General features: G+C 44.3%; 1 protein-coding gene across 1 annotated transcript in view; it reads left to right on the top strand.

Annotated features, from left to right (window-relative positions):
* Nucleotides 1-9961: 9961 nt before the first annotated feature.
* The window catches only part of gpr179 (G protein-coupled receptor 179), a 38975-nt gene continuing 31650 nt past the window's right edge, over nt 9962-17286 (top strand). Inside the window, exons 1-2 of the mRNA XM_050045024.1 lie at nt 9962-11568; nt 12794-12902. Coding sequence (XP_049900981.1) covers nt 10646-11568; nt 12794-12902 — 1032 coding nt within the window. The 5' untranslated portion in view covers nt 9962-10645. The remainder of the gene's footprint in view (nt 11569-12793; nt 12903-17286) is intronic.

The raw sequence follows: 17286 nt of genomic DNA, 5'->3' as shown, positions 1-17286 counted from the left end.
CGTGACCTAAGTATCATGATAATATCAAATCGTGGGGACTCGCAGTTATTCCCACCCTGTGTAAATACCCCACTTGTGAATTTTTAAGCTTTTATGTGTCTTAAAAAAGGCGGTTGACAAAAAAAGCCGTCCTTTAACGTTGGCATGATACGCGTGTAACAGGGTCAATTATGCAGCAGCAATATGTGTAAAGAAAATGTACATTAGTTATTGTGTTATAATCACACGAAATCCGTGTAACCTTAAGTTTATTTTATTTATATTTATTTTAGTTAATACCTGACACGTTAGGCCTCCGAGTCAGTTATGTGGATCTTTAATTCGAGACTGTACCCCTACGTTTACTATATAGTGTGACACTGCCCTCTGTAACTAGTGTTTCCGCGCCTTTTTCTCTTCCCTTTTGTTGTCGATTTCCGTGGGAGAGGTAAGCGGCCTTGCAGCCCCTGTTATTTGCAATTAAAAGTTTACTGGCTAGCTTAAACTTGTTGTGAAGTGCTTACGATACACTATAACATATTTCTGTGTCATTTAATTTGTGTAGGGGCACGTTTTATGGAAGATAACGTTACTGACCAGAGGATTTTGTATTTATACTGCTTTCGTCAGGCTGCTTTCGTCAGATTAAATGGAGACTGCCTCCAAAGATATCCACGTCTAAGTCTCTTCCTCCAACACAACGCACAAAACGCAGAGTCAGACTCCACCGGTTACACGCGGCCAGACGCCGTTATAGTTTAATGGGGGACACACAACAGGACAAAAACCAACGTTAAGGCGACTAAAGTCCAGATAGGGCAAAGGGTTGGGTGGTGGATGGGTCCAACAAACAGACTTTCACTCGGGAGAGCAGCGTTCACGTCCCGTAAGATTATAAAGCTGAACACTTTTTTTCCTAAATCCAACCACGTGCATTAGTTGTTGGAGGGAAAAAAAAAAAAAAAACTACAATTTGTGGAGTTGTACTGACATAGTGCTTTTATTTTGAAAGAGACTGTATGCAAACGTTAAATTTCCTGTGAAAACAGAAGTGTATTTTGAAAGAAGACAATGCATGTAACAGGCTGAAGGTGACACGGTGTCCCAGAAGTCAACAACCAACACACCCAGGGTACCTTGCACGTTGTATGTGGACGTGGAAAGTCCATGACTAAGCGTTAATATGCGATGAGGTCGGAGTGAGACTGTGTTGTGTTTTACAGTCTCGTTATGGTGGCGACATTAGCCTAACGTTAGCTATTCACTTATGGCGATTGCATTCACGTTTCAAAAATCCTGACAGTGATGTTCGTTTGTTAGGATTATCTTGCTGAACAAAACATGAAAGTATGTATCATAAACGTTTGTTTGCCACAGAGATTATTTTCTGTAATAATCCAAAATCCAAAGGAAAAATCCAATTGGGGTTTTTTTTTTTGTTAAGGGAACTATGGTGACGCTAACTTTCACATTAGCCCACAAAAAGTCATCCCTTTAAACGGCTGGATTAAATTTTCGGTAAGTATTCAGCCTAGGGATGTTGTTTAGGAGATATTTTGCCAATTTTCAACCTGCTTTGTATCATAAAGGTGTGGGTAGTATGTGTAAATAAATTGTTTTGTTTCGTTTTCGTTTATTTGACTCAAGACCATATCACATGGTACGGAGCACAAACATTAAATACAACAATAACAGAACAATGGCAAACAGCATGACTAAAGTACGACAAATGTTACTTAAACAAAGGAAGGACATCCTTTGTCTCTGATTGTAATAACAACATTAATTTAAACATAGATGGGCGGCTTGAATAATACTTTGGCAAACACCTTTCTCTGTGAGTGAAAATATCACACTCATCTCCCACACAATTATCATCACAGAGGTTGCAGTTTGAGCTTTTGTTTAATTTTGAAATACTATATATCACATGATGTCATACTAATTACCACATTTGCATGAACTGATAATTACCTCTGTGGCGAACTTCCCTCCATCTTACCAGCACCCAGATCTCATTGCTCATCTCTCAGCTCAAACCTGCTTCAACAGATTGTACATCAGAATTTTCATCAGGGAAACTATAGAATTATAAAGTAGAAAAATATTAAGAGCCGGTCAGTCATCACCAATCATTAAAAATGATATTTGGAGGATTACTGATTTTTGTATGCCTGCCACCACAAACAGAGAGAGATAGAGACCTGGCCCTCCTGTCTCTCAAAGGAAAAATGGAGGCTAAAAAACAACGATAAAAACGGTAGAACTAGGCAGTGCTGATCAATTTATCGCCTCAAATGTTTGTAGAAACACATTTTAGCTTACCGTTTAACTGATATTCGAAGAGTTTGATACCGACTGGCCGCCATTTTGTTTCCTGTATGAAAACGGCCAAGCTCCTAATACGTCACCCACAAGCGGGAACCTTTATTGGTCCACTGCAGCGCACTGCATTCTGGTAGTTGTAGGTTTTGAGAAAAAACAAACGCTGCAGCCCCTTTTCTCTGTTTTCTCCCGTTTTCTCTGGTTCTGTAGGACCAATTTCAAAAGTATCTGTCTCTTTCTACTGCAGAGACAGCTCTGTTTTATGAAAAGATCTTTACAGCANAACTTTATTGGTCCACTGCAGCGCACTGCATTCTGGTAGTTGTAGGTTTTCTACCTCTTGAGGAAAAACAAACGCTGCAGCCCCTTTTCTCTGTTTTCCCCCATTTTCTCTGGTTCTGTAGGACCAATTTCAAAAGTATCTGTCTCTTTCTACTGCAGAGACAGCTCTGTTTTATGAAAAGATCTTTACAGCAGTGAAATATGTCTTTAAGTTGCAAAAATTCAAGTTGCAAAATGTTTATACTGAATATTGCATGACGACATATTGGTACTAGATGACAACCCAATCAACATAAAAGAAAAAAGTTAGCATTAAACGCCTCTGCTAACCATGGAGACCTTACATTTGCATGTTATTAAGTAGAGGACATGTTGAAATTTTATTCTTCAACAACGCTGTGGTTAAAGTGTGATTAGGTTTAGGCACAAAACAAACGGTAATGGTTAGAATAAGATCATTGCTTGGCTTGAAATACCTGGTTTTGGTGGAAGAAACCCCGCTGGGAAAACAACCACCTTTTCGGGGGAAAAATCCACTGGAAACACAGCAATGATTCACTTAAAAACAACTGTTGTTTATTAAATAGCGATGATGTGAAGGTGATGAAGGAGACTCCGCTGACACCGTCTTGCTTGTATATAGAAAGGTTTATTACAAGAAGTACAGCATCAAATCAAGCTCCTAGGATTGCCTGTGAGAGTGTCCGAAGCCAATATGAACTGCTCTGAATAACAGCTCCAAGTACCCTGCCTATATAGATTGATTGTTTTTGTGAACTTTGAGACAAAATGTGACAGGTGACAGAGAGACAGTCTAGATGGAATCCAGCCTTTCAACCTATCTTATCAATCCTTGACCTGGGCCATAATAAAGTCTTGACCTGGGCCCCTAACTGATCATAAAAGACCCAAGACATCAAACAATATGGCACGTCAGATACTACACAAACAGTTTTGTTGTGTGTTGGTCTCTAACAATGGTATGCAGTTGTTTGCAGCTTTGCAGGTGTCTTGCATTAGTGTCACGTCTCCCAGTGACTAGGTCAGCCAATATACCACGTCACTTTAAAAACACTGATACTCACAACTTGGATTCATTTTTATGAAAAACCCTTTGGATTCTTTTAATCTGAGGACCCTTACACAGACTGAAGGAATATAAATAACTTAAAGAGTAATCAAGGAATGGACACATAATTCGAGGTAGCCAACAGCCCAGACCAGGCGTCTCATTTATAAATCAGGCCTCCACCTCACCATCTGCGTCGCCAGTTTCCCAAAATGTTCATAAGCATGTTCATGAGTCAAGGTTTCTCCCATCAAGTCTGTTTTTATAGATCACAACTTTTCCATGGGGAGTGGCGTGCGCCTCTTTCAGGCCTCGTTTTGTACGTATGCAATGCTTATAATTGAGACGCCAGGTGTCTAATTGAGACAGGCGTTCATTTGTCACAATGTGTAGCCACACCGGGCTAGTACAAGGGACCAGGCGTTTAATTGGGACTAGGCTTTTAATTTAATTTTTAGGGTATGTATAAACATACAAATGTAACATATTTGTAGTGTTTATATGTACAACGTCAAAATTTTCTTCTGCCATCTGGACTGTGGGTAAAGTTTACCCATTATTGCGACTGTGGAGACCGGTTTCACTCCAAAGTCGTCGAAATCTGGCGCTTGGGCAGTGACTTGTGGCATCAGAAACCAATGAAAAAAGGCGTCCAACTGGAGCGGGTGGGAGTGGTGATGGATGTGTCCAACAAACACCAACTTTCACCCAAGAGAGGCAGTGTTCGCGTCCCGTGAGATTCTAAAGCCAAACCCTGTTCTTTTTTCCTAAATCTACGTGTTTGTTGTTAAAGAAAAAAATGTAAATTCACAGTGTCGTACCGACGTAGTGCTTTTATTTTGAAAGAGACTGTATGTAAACGATAAATTTCCTGTGAGAACGGAAGTGTATTTTGAAAGAAGACAATGCATATAACAGGCAAAACTTGACACGGTGTCCCAGAACATCAACAACAAACACACCCAGGGTACCTTGCACGTTGTGTGTGGATGTGGAAAGTGACGAGGTCGGAGTGAGAATGTGTCACTCTGTGCTATACTGACCCACTCTTGGTCAAATTTTAACCCAGTGTTTTTCAGTATAAAACCAAACTATCAAACGATTAATGGAGAAAATAATCATCAGATTATTCCATACTGAAAATAATTATTAGTTAATAGTTCATTTGAGCTCCACCTCAACCAACGACAACAGTAAAATCCTGCTTTAATACATGACTCATAATCATCAAATTATATCATATATAATGGTGAAACAGTCACAGTTTCCTGCACTAAGTATTTCTACTTAATAATCTGTACATTTTCAATGCAGGACTCTAACTTGTAACAGGGTATTTTTACAGTGTGATATTAGTACTTTGACACCACCTTCTTTAATGTGTCCAGAACTACTTTATAGCTCACCTTTAATGAGGTGTTGGGAGTCGAAGTGGTTTTCTCTGGCTTTCTCCCAGATATCTGACTGAGTTAAGAACAAGTCTATTGAGTCCTCCGTCAGAGAGCTGTCACTCTTTCAACCTCGGTGCTCTCAGGTTTGTTCTTGGCTGCATTCAGACACATTCCTCACCTTTTCTGTATTTGATATCTTCTTATGGAATCTGATTCTGGTGACAAAGAAAGTTGATTTCATCGCATGAACATCGTTTAGAAGAAATGCCACAGCACCTAACACCACAAAATGTCTGACACAAGTTGACTACAAAGATTACACCCATATTTTATATCAATTCCTGTCTCAATTAAGTATTAATTTGTGCTTCAAAATTACACATTTGCTTTTAAAATCAACAACTGTCTAATTTTTAGTGGTCTACATGACATAAAACAACCATGACTGGCGAAAACATGATGTGTTACATCTGAATCTGGTCTCAGTTGTATCCTGCAGCAGCTTATTGTACAAGATGACCACAGTGTAACAGGGTGATTGTGGGATGTTGCTGCACATAGTGGCTCCTCGCCTCACTGAATGTGTCTGTACAGGAAAAATGTCCAAATAAACACTGCGGCTGCTGTTAAAGTGGTTTAATGCAGAAGTTAATGTTTGAATCAGAGCAAATGGTAGGATGTTCTGGAGGAGAGGGGAGGAAAATAAAAAAAAGTTGCACGAAATAAAACAGGGTAATAAACATAAAAGGTGATTGCAATAGAACAGTAGAAAAGTAAAGATATAAAATGATGAAAAGCAATGAAAAATGAGCAACTGTAAAGGAAGAGAATAAAATACAATACATAAAATACATACAATACAAGTAAAATGGATCTACCTTCACTTTGAGAAGACTTATCAGGGATATTACGTACTGTATGTTGCAAAAGTTATGCAACAAAATGCAGCAGGTTAAATGAAGCTGCAGCTATAGTATAATAATAATAACACTAATAATAATGTTATTATTATGGAGGGGAGTACTCTATATACGTTATCTTGTTTTTGGTTGTACTATTCCTTTGATATTTCTCACAATAAAATAAAAGATAAGAAGATTTGGGGTTTCTTTTCCTTTTGAGGGCCCCCTGGTGGCTGCAGGGCTTCGAGCAGCGACTGATCTTCATCCCTCTCAGACTGCATGAGGCTCAGTCAACAGCACACACACCCAGTATGAGCCCTAACTGTCAATAACAGCACTGACCTGGACTGTTGCATTGATGCTGTGTGGCAGGCAGATGGCGCTGCAGGCCATCCAGCAGTGATGGATGATGCTGCTGGTGGATACAGATAATGATGGGAGAGTGGATGAAGGGCCATTAATCCCTAGTGTGTGTGTGTGTGTGTGTGTGTGTGTGTGTGTGTGTGTGTGTGTGTGTGTTTACATGAGAGAAGAAGAAGGCAGTGTGTGTTCATATCTGAGGTTTATGTGGAGTAATCAAACTAACGACCTGCCCTGCGGAGCTGAATATTGATGTGATGCAGCCTGGAGGTCAGAGGTCGGCAGCATGCAGCATTAACATTACACCCGTGCTTTATCGTTGTGCGCTGCAGGGTTTTGTTTGTTTTACCTCACCATGTGCGTCTAATCACATCTTCTCAGCTCTCATATTGTTTTGATCTGTCTCATTTTAGTTTTGAGGGAGTTTGTGTGGCACTGACACTTTTAAAAACAAACTAAACTAAAACAAGAATCCTGGCTTGTTTTCTCATCTAACTTTTCTGAATTTGTCTTGTTGCATCTCCTCTTGTCTCATATCAGTTAGTTATTATTAAGAGAGGAGAGGAAGAGGACAGCATGTAAACTTTACAGTGAACAAAAACAATAAAAAATAACAGGTTTGTGTTTCTCACTGTAAGTTTTGGAGCTTCTTAAGAAGCTTGTAGTCTTCTGAGAGTGGGCAGGAGGCTTTAGTTAATCAATCAAAATAAATGAATACAATTCAGCATCTTCAGTTACAATCCTTTTGGTAAACAGTCCATCCATCCATCCATCCATTTTCAATTGCTCATCCAAAGGCGGATCACGGGAACAGCAGGCTGAGTAAAACACTCCAGACGTCCCTCTCTCCAGCAACGCTTTCCAGCTCCTCCTGGGGGACCCCGAAGCCTTCCCAGGCCAGATGAGATATGTAATCCCTCCAGTGTGTTCTGGGTCTGCCCCGGGGCCTCCTACCAGTTGGATGTGCCCAGAACACCTCTAGCAGGAGGATCCTGATCAGATGCCCGAACCACCTCAGCTGACCCCTTTTGAAGCAAAGGAGCAGCAGCTCTACTCCGAGCTCCCTCCAGATGTCCGAGCTCCTCGCCCTATCTCTAAGGCTGAGCCCGGACGCCATTGGAAGGAAACTCATTTAGGCCGNGCTCCCTCCAGATGTCTGAGCTCCTCCCCCTATCTCTAAGGCTGAGCCCGGACGCCATTGGAAGGAAACTCATTTAGGCCGCTTGTATCAGCGATCTTATTCTTTCTGTCATTACCCAGAGTTCGTGACCATAGGTGAGGTTTGGCACGTAGATGGACCAATAAATCTATAAACCTCTTCACCATCACTGCAGATGCCACACCAAACCATCTATCCATCTCCATTCTACCCTCACTCATGAACAAGAAGACCCTGAGATACTTGAACTCCCTCGCTTGGAGCAGTAACTCTCTCCTAACCCAGAAGGGGCAATCCACCATTTTCCAGCAGAGAACCATGGCCTCAGATTGGGAGGTGCTGACTCTCATCCTGACTACTTCACACCTGGCTTCAAACTGCCCCAGTGCATGCTGGAGGTCACGGTGTGATGAAGCCAACAGAACCACATCATCTGCGAAAAGCAGAGATGCAATTCTGAGGTCCCCAAAGCGGATCCCTCTCTACCCCCGGCTGCACCTCGAGATCCTGTCCATGAATATCACAAACAGAATTGGAGAAATGGGACAACCTTGGTGGAGGCCAACGCTGACCGAGAATGTGTTTGACTTTGTGCCAAGTATAAAGACACAGCTTTCACTTTGGTTATAAAGGACCGGATGGCTCGTATCAGCGACCCCGATACCCCGTATCCCCACAGAACCCATGACAAGAATCCCCATGGGACATCTCCAAGTCCATAAAACACGTGTAGACTGGACGGGCAAACTCCCACGACCCCTCCAGCAGCCCTACAAGCGTAAAGAGCCGGTCCACTGTTCCACAACCAGGACCGAAGGGGTGTGAAGTATTCCTTTAAGTCTAAGGATGCCTGTAAGGTGAATATTAAATGCTTTTGTGAAACAGGGCATGTGTATTCTGCTGTGTGAACTGCACATAATGAAAGGTGTATTCACAATGCACAGAGAGGGGAACAGGGGCCACAGCTCAGTTCCACCCCAGGGTCCACTGTCAGGGTGGTCTGGCTGAGTGAAGACCGTAGACGCATGGTGACCTGCAACACTGGAATGAGACAGAAGGTGAGAAAGTGGAACCGAAATAAAGAGGTCAAAGATCACAGTTTGTCTTGACAACAGGAGCATATAGTGCTGAATATATGACACGTAAAGGGCTTCACTTTGTTGGAAAATGTCATTGATCCCTGACGAGTTTTCTGAATGGATGACAATAAAAAAAAGTTGTGTTTTGTGGCAGACTTTATTTGCAGAAATTGGGACAAAATCTTGCTTTGTAATGTCATATGTGCGAGGTTATGTTCTCTCACCACCGCAACGGTACGTTTGGTGTCTTATATGTTGACGTGAGCCGGGTACTTTTATTTGCATGACACACAATAAATATCAAATTACTGCAGTAAGAAGAGAAACACAGAAAGACTTTGACAGAGAGAGGAGTGAGAAAACCGAAAATGAAGCAGCAGAATGTGACTCATGTTGTGTTTGACTGACTGCATCTTCTCATCGTCTCATCCTAACACTTGTTGTTTGTGTGTTTTCCCTTCGACGGCTACATGAGAGCAGACAGGAACACGATTACACTGCAACACTACATGTATGCACAGGTCACACACACACACGCACACACGCGCACACACTCTGCCTTATTGTCTTCCTCAGGATTGACTGCAGCACCTCCGCTGCTCTGCAGTGAAGTCCCAGGGCGGGAGGTGGGAGTGGTGTTTGTGTGTGTGTGTGTGTGTGTGTGTGTGTGTGTGTATGGGGGGGGGGGGGGGGTTGGGGGGATTGATTCTCAGAAACTGGTTGCCATGGCCACCAAAACAAGGATTCTTGCCTGCATCACTTGCTTCATTTCGCCCCTCTCTCTCTATTTCTTCCCTTTTTTTTCTCACGCTTCTCATGCTGCAGCCAGACGATGGTGCACGCACACACAGATGCATAGACTGTCTTGGACACACACACACACACACACACACACACACACACACAAAGGGGGAGGGGATTCCCTGACATTGCAAAAAAAATCTACAAACAATAATGATTAAAAATCTCCTCGTTTTTTATACCTGTAATCTACGTATGTCGTCATGCTGCGTCTATGATCTCCTCCAGTGTGTGTGTGTGTGTGTGTGTGTGTGTGTGTGTAGTAAAAGAACATCCCTATCCAGTCTCTGTCTCTCTGTAGGAGGGGTTAATCCCTCCAGCCAGCCAGCCAGCCAGTCAGCAGGGGGATACTTGATGGATGCTCAAATGCAGCAGAGCTTAACCCTCATCCTCTCCTCTGTGAACACACACACACACACACACACACACACACACACTACAGCAGATGTACCACTCTCATCACCTTTCAGCACTGGTGAGCGTCCCTGTCGATAGGTGGAGGAGGGAGGCACAGGGTGAATGAAGAGGAGGGAGGGGATGATGGAATGATGGGATAGAGAGGGAGGAGGAGGGAGGATGGACGAGTATCACAAACCTCCCTCAGATGGGCTGGAGGCTCTGTGGAGCAACAGATAGCAGAGCAGCAGTCAGAAGAAGAGAAGAAGAGGAGAAGAAAGGAGGACATTTGCTCTTCTCTCCATCCCTCCATCTCTTGCTACACTTCTATCTCCTCCCCCCCCATCTGAACACGGGGATCCCACAACTTTGAGGCTTTCCCCTCTTCCTCCTCCTCCTCCTCCCCACCTCCTCCTTCTTGCGCACGCTGCATTTGCTTTGCTCCGGAGCTTTAGCGCACGCCTTTGCGACTGGAAAACGGAGACAGAGGGACACCGCAGGCGGGAGACACCGGACGGGACTGCGGAGATGCGGGGCTTACTCCCTGCGTCCTCCGCCTCTCATCACCAACATCACCGCCGCGGACACACGGATTTAATGATTTCGTCGTGCGAGTGTGCACGCGCGCGTGCATGTGTCCGTGCGGTGCACAGATGGAGCTGTGCGCTCCGAGTGTGAGCGCTGCAGACCGAGTGGCCGCTCTCCTCCCGGACACCTGCTGCTGCTGCAGCGCCGCGCTGATGTGAGGATGAAGAAAGTCCAAAGCTCCGCCAACATGTGACGTTTTTCTTTGCCTCAAGGGAACTACAAAGGGGTCAAGCGCCAAAAAGAGAGGGTGTTGTAGGAGTGTGACCCCCCTCCCTCCTCCCCCTCCTCCTCTTCTGCTTCAGAGTGAATCCAGGATGGGTCCAGTTTGGCTCCTTGTTCTGCTCCCATCCCTCCTCAGAGCGCAGGTGACTCCAGACTTCACATCAGGAGTCACTGTGGAGACAAACAACAGCACTGACTCTTCAACAAACAGCACAGGAACCTCAGATGTCTCCACCAGCCTCTCCACTTCCTTCAGACCCTCGGAGCCTTCTGGGTTTACAGTGACGCCTTCAGAAGCTCCCACACAGGAGGAAGATGACTGGTCACCAGCAGAGACCTTCCTGTACACTGGAGACCCTTCCACTCTGGAGACGGCCCGCTGCTCACGGGCGTACAGCTCGCCGGGGCAGCCCGGATCCCTGCCCGTCAGCTTTAGTGCCCCCCTCCGGCCAGCTCAGAATGCGCTGGCCAGCACCGCCAACTTCCTCAATATGATCTTCCAGGCCAGTGACCTGCGGGAGAGCACAGTGCAGGAGGACATGGAGTGGTACCATGCTCTGGTCCGCGCCCTCCTGGAGGCCGACCTGCTCATCCGGCGGGCCCTGCTGACCTTCGACGCTGACCCGACATCCCCAGTGCCACAGCTGGTGCTCTGTGCCTCCCGCAACCCGACAGCCAAGGTGCAGACCATCATCCTCCAGGACTTATCCAAGTCGTGGGGGAGCCTGCACCCGCCTGCCCCAGCCCCCGACGACAGCTGGTTCAGAAGCTTTAAATTCCCAGAGTCCAACCAGCCGATGGCGGCCCTGTCCAAGAGGGTGCTCCTCAATGACCTGAGCACCTTGGACACACCCAAGTGGAGGCAGGGTGACAGCTACGTGACCAATCACAGCGGTGTGCGCTGGGGCAGCGCCCCTTTCCTCGACTGCAGGGATGGACGCTTCGTTCCCAACTGGATGCTCACCCTGTCAGCATCTTTCTACGGCCTCAAGCCTGACCTGACACCAGAGTTCAGGTTAGGGCCTGCGCACACACACACACACTCACACACCAGAGCACATACACACATATAAATGCAAACTCTCACACACTAATGAAGCATGACAAACACAGAGACACTGGAATTTAGACAGATGCAACTGGTAAACAATTATTAGTCCAAGTTAAACAATTATCACTTGAGATCAATATCTGGAATCTCTTTGGTTATCAGTTTTAGTTACTGGTATCAGATTAGGGGTTTCAAACCAACTCTCAACAAAAATTTTATAAGCCCTCTTACATGTTTAGAGTTTGTTGTTGAAAACCTCACCGCAATCATTTAATCTTGCAGCTTTCTGCAAGACTCAAATGTTAAATCTGGTGCTATTCATTTCACATTTGACATTTAGAAAGCTGCACCCAACTGCAAAACACTATAGTTCTTCTTCGGGACTTGACACCATAATGTCTCCGTCTACACCTAGCAGAGAGCACCCTCCCTGGAGCAAAGACAGTTACAAGAGAGACTGACAGTAAATCATTTTCATGAAAGTAAATGCTTCCTGCCTCATCTGCATGCAGAGAGCTGACAGTCTTGAGCAGCATCACTCTACTAAATGTGCAGAGCAGCATGCTGGGTGCAAAGAGGAGGAGAGGAGAAGTCCAGTCGCTCAGCTTCAGTGACCGGTGTCCAATATGTGTCCATTATATGCAGAATGAGACATCATTGACTTGCAGGATCTGATCCATCTCATGCTGTTGATGTAATTGAGAGTATACCGTGTGTTCCTCACTGAAGCAAGAGTAAATTCTCCTTCCTTCAACACATTCACAGCCAGAATAATGTTTCAGAAAGACTTGCTTGCAAGTCTCAAAATACAATCTTTTCCCTTAGTGCCTGAAAAGCTTTGAAAAGCTTTGAAACTAACAACAGCAGCAGTTTGTATTTCACCTGCCGCTCTAGTTCTGAGTTGGCCTGGTGACCTTCTCTACCGCTCTCTGGAGAAAAGTTTGATTTGGAATAAAAAATGTGTTTGAATCACCAGAGTTGGATAAAATCTGACATTTGAAAGGGAATCCGCTTAAAGGCCGTTCAGGTTTCTGCAGACGAAGGAGAAAAGGGATTATTTTAATGAGTCTGATGATATTTGGAGCCACTCTTGTTTCTTTACTCTGACACACATGTGACCTTCCTTCCTCCCTCCCGTGTGTGTGTGTGTGTGTGTGTGTGTGTGTGTGTGTGTGTGTGTGTGTGTCAGAGGTGTGATCCGTGTGGATGTCAACATTCAAGACATCGACTTGGACCAGTGTGCAACAGGAGACAGCTGGTTTGCTGATACCCACCAGTGCAACCGAACCACCATGGAGGTAAACACAATGACTACATTCATATTGCTGTTTACATGACTAATGAAAAGGAATATAGCACCTTGCGTTTACATGCAGCCATGCATACTCCGATTAACCTGTCCTAACGTGTTGTTTATCAAGTCAAAACATGGAAAAGTGGAACAGCTGGAGTCACATGTCATTTTGCTTCTTTGGACCAAAAAAAGGATTTTTTCAAAGTTTTCCACTGGTTGTGTTCAATGGTGTGAACACAGCCTCCCTCTAAGATTCCTTTACCCACCTTCTTTAAAAAGTGAGTGATGCGATATGTGTGCGTTTCCAAAAACCTTTTAATATCCAAGTCTAAAAGTAGGTATGATTCTCCTTTTGACCAGAAATGTTTGGTTTTCTTGCGTCTCTACCCACAGCCTCATAAACTGTTGGCAAGTCGGTTTGTGTACAATGCACCAATGCAACACACAGAGCCGACCATAAATAGGCAAGAGGCCATGTGTCGCAAAGTGCGATAAAAACCCCAGGTTGAGATGCATATTCTGAATGTGCTGTATACATGTCCAAAGAATGCTATAAAACCTGAATAATATCGCCATATCCCACATGTCTTCATCGGAAAATGCTTCATGCAGGAAAAGGTCTAATTCTGAATTTCCAATCGGTGATGGTTACATGAATAATAGTGGAATATGAGTGTGCATGTTCGTAGCTAATGATACTAGGGGCCAGAGAGAAACTACCTGCTGCTTTGTGTCTTTGAGCTGAACAAGAATAGAAAAGTTAACTTTTTTGTACTTATGTATTTAGCATCAAACTGCCCTATTATTGAGGAACCAATAATTGATAACAAAAGTGACAAATAGCTGGTTTATATATGTTTTTAGTTGTCTGTTAGTTAGCAGGATATCCCAAAAACTATTCAGCTGATTTCAGTGAATTTGATGGAGATTATTCAGCAGGGACGGTTGGAAATTAGCACCAGCCACCAGCCAAGTGCTGGTAAAATATGCAAGTGGCTGCTGGATTTGCTTCACTGACCAGTCAAGAAAAAAATGGCAGATTTTGGAATCCACCGCAGTGGCAGCGGGACAGAAAAGTGTTGTGGCGAAAAGGCCTAGAAATATTTGACCCTTAAGGTCAGGTTAGAAGCAAAACATGTGTACTAAAATTGAACAACCCTGAATGGTCTCACTCTGGGGAAAAGTCTGAGAGCAGAGTGACCTGGCAAACACTGTGATGGAGAAACATTGTGATGGGGAAATAGATGTCGTTGGCAAGTGTGGTAAAACGCCAAGAATAAAGATTAGGTAAGCGCAAGTTCCTAAAACAGCAGGAAATCACACACACACACACACACACGGAAAGTTAGGTATGGTGTTTGTCCGAGGAGGAGTATAAGAATGTGAACTGCTCTACAGGGCTGTCTCGTTGTTGCGGTATATGAAGTTCTAAGCTTTGTCTTCAATAAAATACCCGCAAAAGGTCAGACTAGTCTTTTTTCAACAAAAGTTAATTCCCAACCCTGTGAACAAGTCAAGAAATAAGTGGCTGTTTTTGGTACAGATACAACGTTGGAACCTATCTGCTAAATGTAGTCACTTTCCCACACTGCCTGTTTGACAAACTGCCATGGCTCCTGAACGCACCATGCAGATGCAACCAAATTAAGATAACCCAGGAGATATCAGCTCCAAACAATCCTGCAGAATTTGACGGCATTTCACCGACAGGTTGGTTTGAGAATTTGTATCAGTCACTATTCAGCATGAAGCCCCCTCCTCTAACCTTTAAGCTGCCTCCCAAAAGGGCAAACAGCAACAAACAAACCGTTAAACAAACAGCACGTGAAGCGTCACCTCACCTGTGAAGCAACAAAGCTAGTGAACGTTTACAGAGACAAAATGGAGGTTCTGAAAAACAAGAGGTACAGTTACGAGAGGATGTTCAGTATTATCATCATTAATAAGCCCACAAAGCCTCAGTTTTTGGGGTATTAACTGTAAAATGTTTACTAAATAGTTCAAAGCAGAGAGAAGTAAAGGTCTGTGAGTGAGAGGTGGGAATGACACGTGAGAAAGCTGAGCGTTGGTTGTACCCAGGACAACAGAAACATACTGTACTGTACCTTAGATTAATGAGCCAGCAGGATGTCCTCTTTTTGTGAAACACTAAATCACTTTCCGCCTCATCTGTTAATGATTGACATCAAACAATAATAATCTTTGTGCTGCCTGTGATGGGGGCGAGTTGGATTGTGAGTTTAAAAGGTTGAGAACTCCAAGATCACAGGTTTGCATCCTTCAGTCCAGTCACCAGAAGAAAATGTTGGCATTGTATATTTCTGCAAATCATGAATACGTTACATTTGCACATTTGGTATCAGTGTTTCTGAAGTGAGGTAGTATATGACATGACTTTGTCCTCTGGAAGTGGATGAGATGGTGGATGGTGTGACACCAAGGTCGGACACCTGCCAAGCTGCAGACCATTGTTTGAGGCCAACTAACAGCAAAAGTGGTTGTGATTTAGCGAGTCATTGCTGTGTTTCCAGCCGCTTTTTATCCCCCAAACATGGATATTTTTAAGCGACCTGTTGCTGTGTTTCTTGCGGGTAAAGTGAAAAGCAGTTGCAGAGACGTCACTGCTTTTCCTGCAGCGGATTGCTCCCCCAAGCTGGACATCTTAAGCCAAAACATGATCTTTTCCAAGTGGTTTTTGTGCCTAAAGCCTGATTTATGGTCCTGCGGCGTACCTACGATGTATCTATGTCGTTGCCGTGACGCCGTCGTGAACCCTTCGAACTTCTCCATCACTCCATTTCGTCGCGGTACAATTCACCGCCAGAGCGGTAGGAGGCTGCGTTCCTTTCCTGAATGGTTATCGTCGTCTCTAGTTGATTCTTTGTTTAGCTTCCGGCTTTTCCGGTCACAGAGAAATTAACGCGGAGCACGGACAGACGGCTCCGTCCGTATCCGTATTGAACGTTGAGCATAAATGGGCCTTAATACTGCAACATCTACATCGCAACAGAAGATGTTTAAAGATGGCGGGGATGGCGCAATCTGGAAATACGGAAGCAGAAATGCGTTGCTACCAAGCAAACCAATCACAGCCCTCTCGGTCTGCGCTGGGTCTGCGTCGCCTCGACGTGTAGCTACATTTTTGGGGAGGTGCACGTCAGGCTACGCCGGGGGCTACGGCGAGCCTTCTGCGTAGCCACGTACCCTTCGACGTAGCGACGTCGTTGATTTAACGCAGGACCAGGCTTAACCCTAACCACATGTTAACCACAGCATTGCTGAAACACAACATTTTAACATATCCGCTTTATCATTGGTTCCCAACTGGTCCAGCCACAGGGTCCAGATTTCTCCATATTCGTTAGTTAAAGGTCCACACAGTTTAATACATTCAGCATCATACTTGCGTTGTCTCTTATTCATAGCAGCGATCTGCTATTCAGAAAAAACAAGTGACAACTATATAATGGTCACAGGGGACAGTTTTCTACTTCTAACACTTTTAAGCACATTTTCCTGCAGCCCGGGTTTCACTTGGAAGTTGTCGAAATCTTGTGCTTGGATAGTGACGTTAAGAAGATGTCCTTTAGCGTCGTACTGTATGTAAACATTAAATGTCCAGTGAAAACAGAAATGTATTTTGAAAGAAGACAATGCATGTAACAGGCAGAACTTGACACAGCCTCCCAGAACGTCAACAACCAACACACCCAGGGTACCTTTCACATCGTATCAGGACGTGGAAGGTCCATGACCAAACGTCAATACGTGACGAGGTGAGAGTTAAATTGTGTTGTTCCCTCATAATACTTGAATACTTCTACTCAAGTAACATTTTCAATACAGGAGTTTACAGTGTGGTATTAGTATTTTTACTTGAGTAAAAAACTGAATTCTTCCTCCACCCCTGCTACTGCAACCATTTCCTCTTAATGAAGCTCAGCGTAAGTTCAATCAGGGAAACTTTCTTTGTGCTTCATCCATTCACAATTCTCTCCAACAAATCTCCTTCTCCCTCTGCTTCCTCTAATCAGGTGACAATGGGTGTCCACTGTTCTAGCGAGCCAATCAAACATCGCCACCATCTCTATCAGCCAATCAGGACGCTACAGCTAAATCTTAAATCTGGTCTTTCCTCTACTGCTGTCAGCTGTCATTTTAGGCAGAATCGTTGCGCAATCCTCCACCCCGTTCACCTCCAGCCATCATATACAGAGTCCAGGACAGGCTCAACAAGGCTCATTCCTCTACTCATCCAGATCATCAGCACTTCTCCATCTTCATCTCATCACCACCTCATCACCACCTCATCCTACCACCACCACCAGCGTCTAGACCCCAGGGGAGGGGGGTTCCCTGCTCTACTATGGATTCCTCACCCACCTTAA

Source organism: Epinephelus moara, chromosome 5 (genome assembly GCF_006386435.1).
Source record: "Epinephelus moara isolate mb chromosome 5, YSFRI_EMoa_1.0, whole genome shotgun sequence".
Taxonomy (NCBI): Eukaryota; Metazoa; Chordata; class Actinopteri; order Perciformes; family Serranidae; genus Epinephelus; species Epinephelus moara.
Note: the sequence above shows the minus strand (reverse complement) of the source record. Positions and strands in the feature narration are given on the sequence as shown.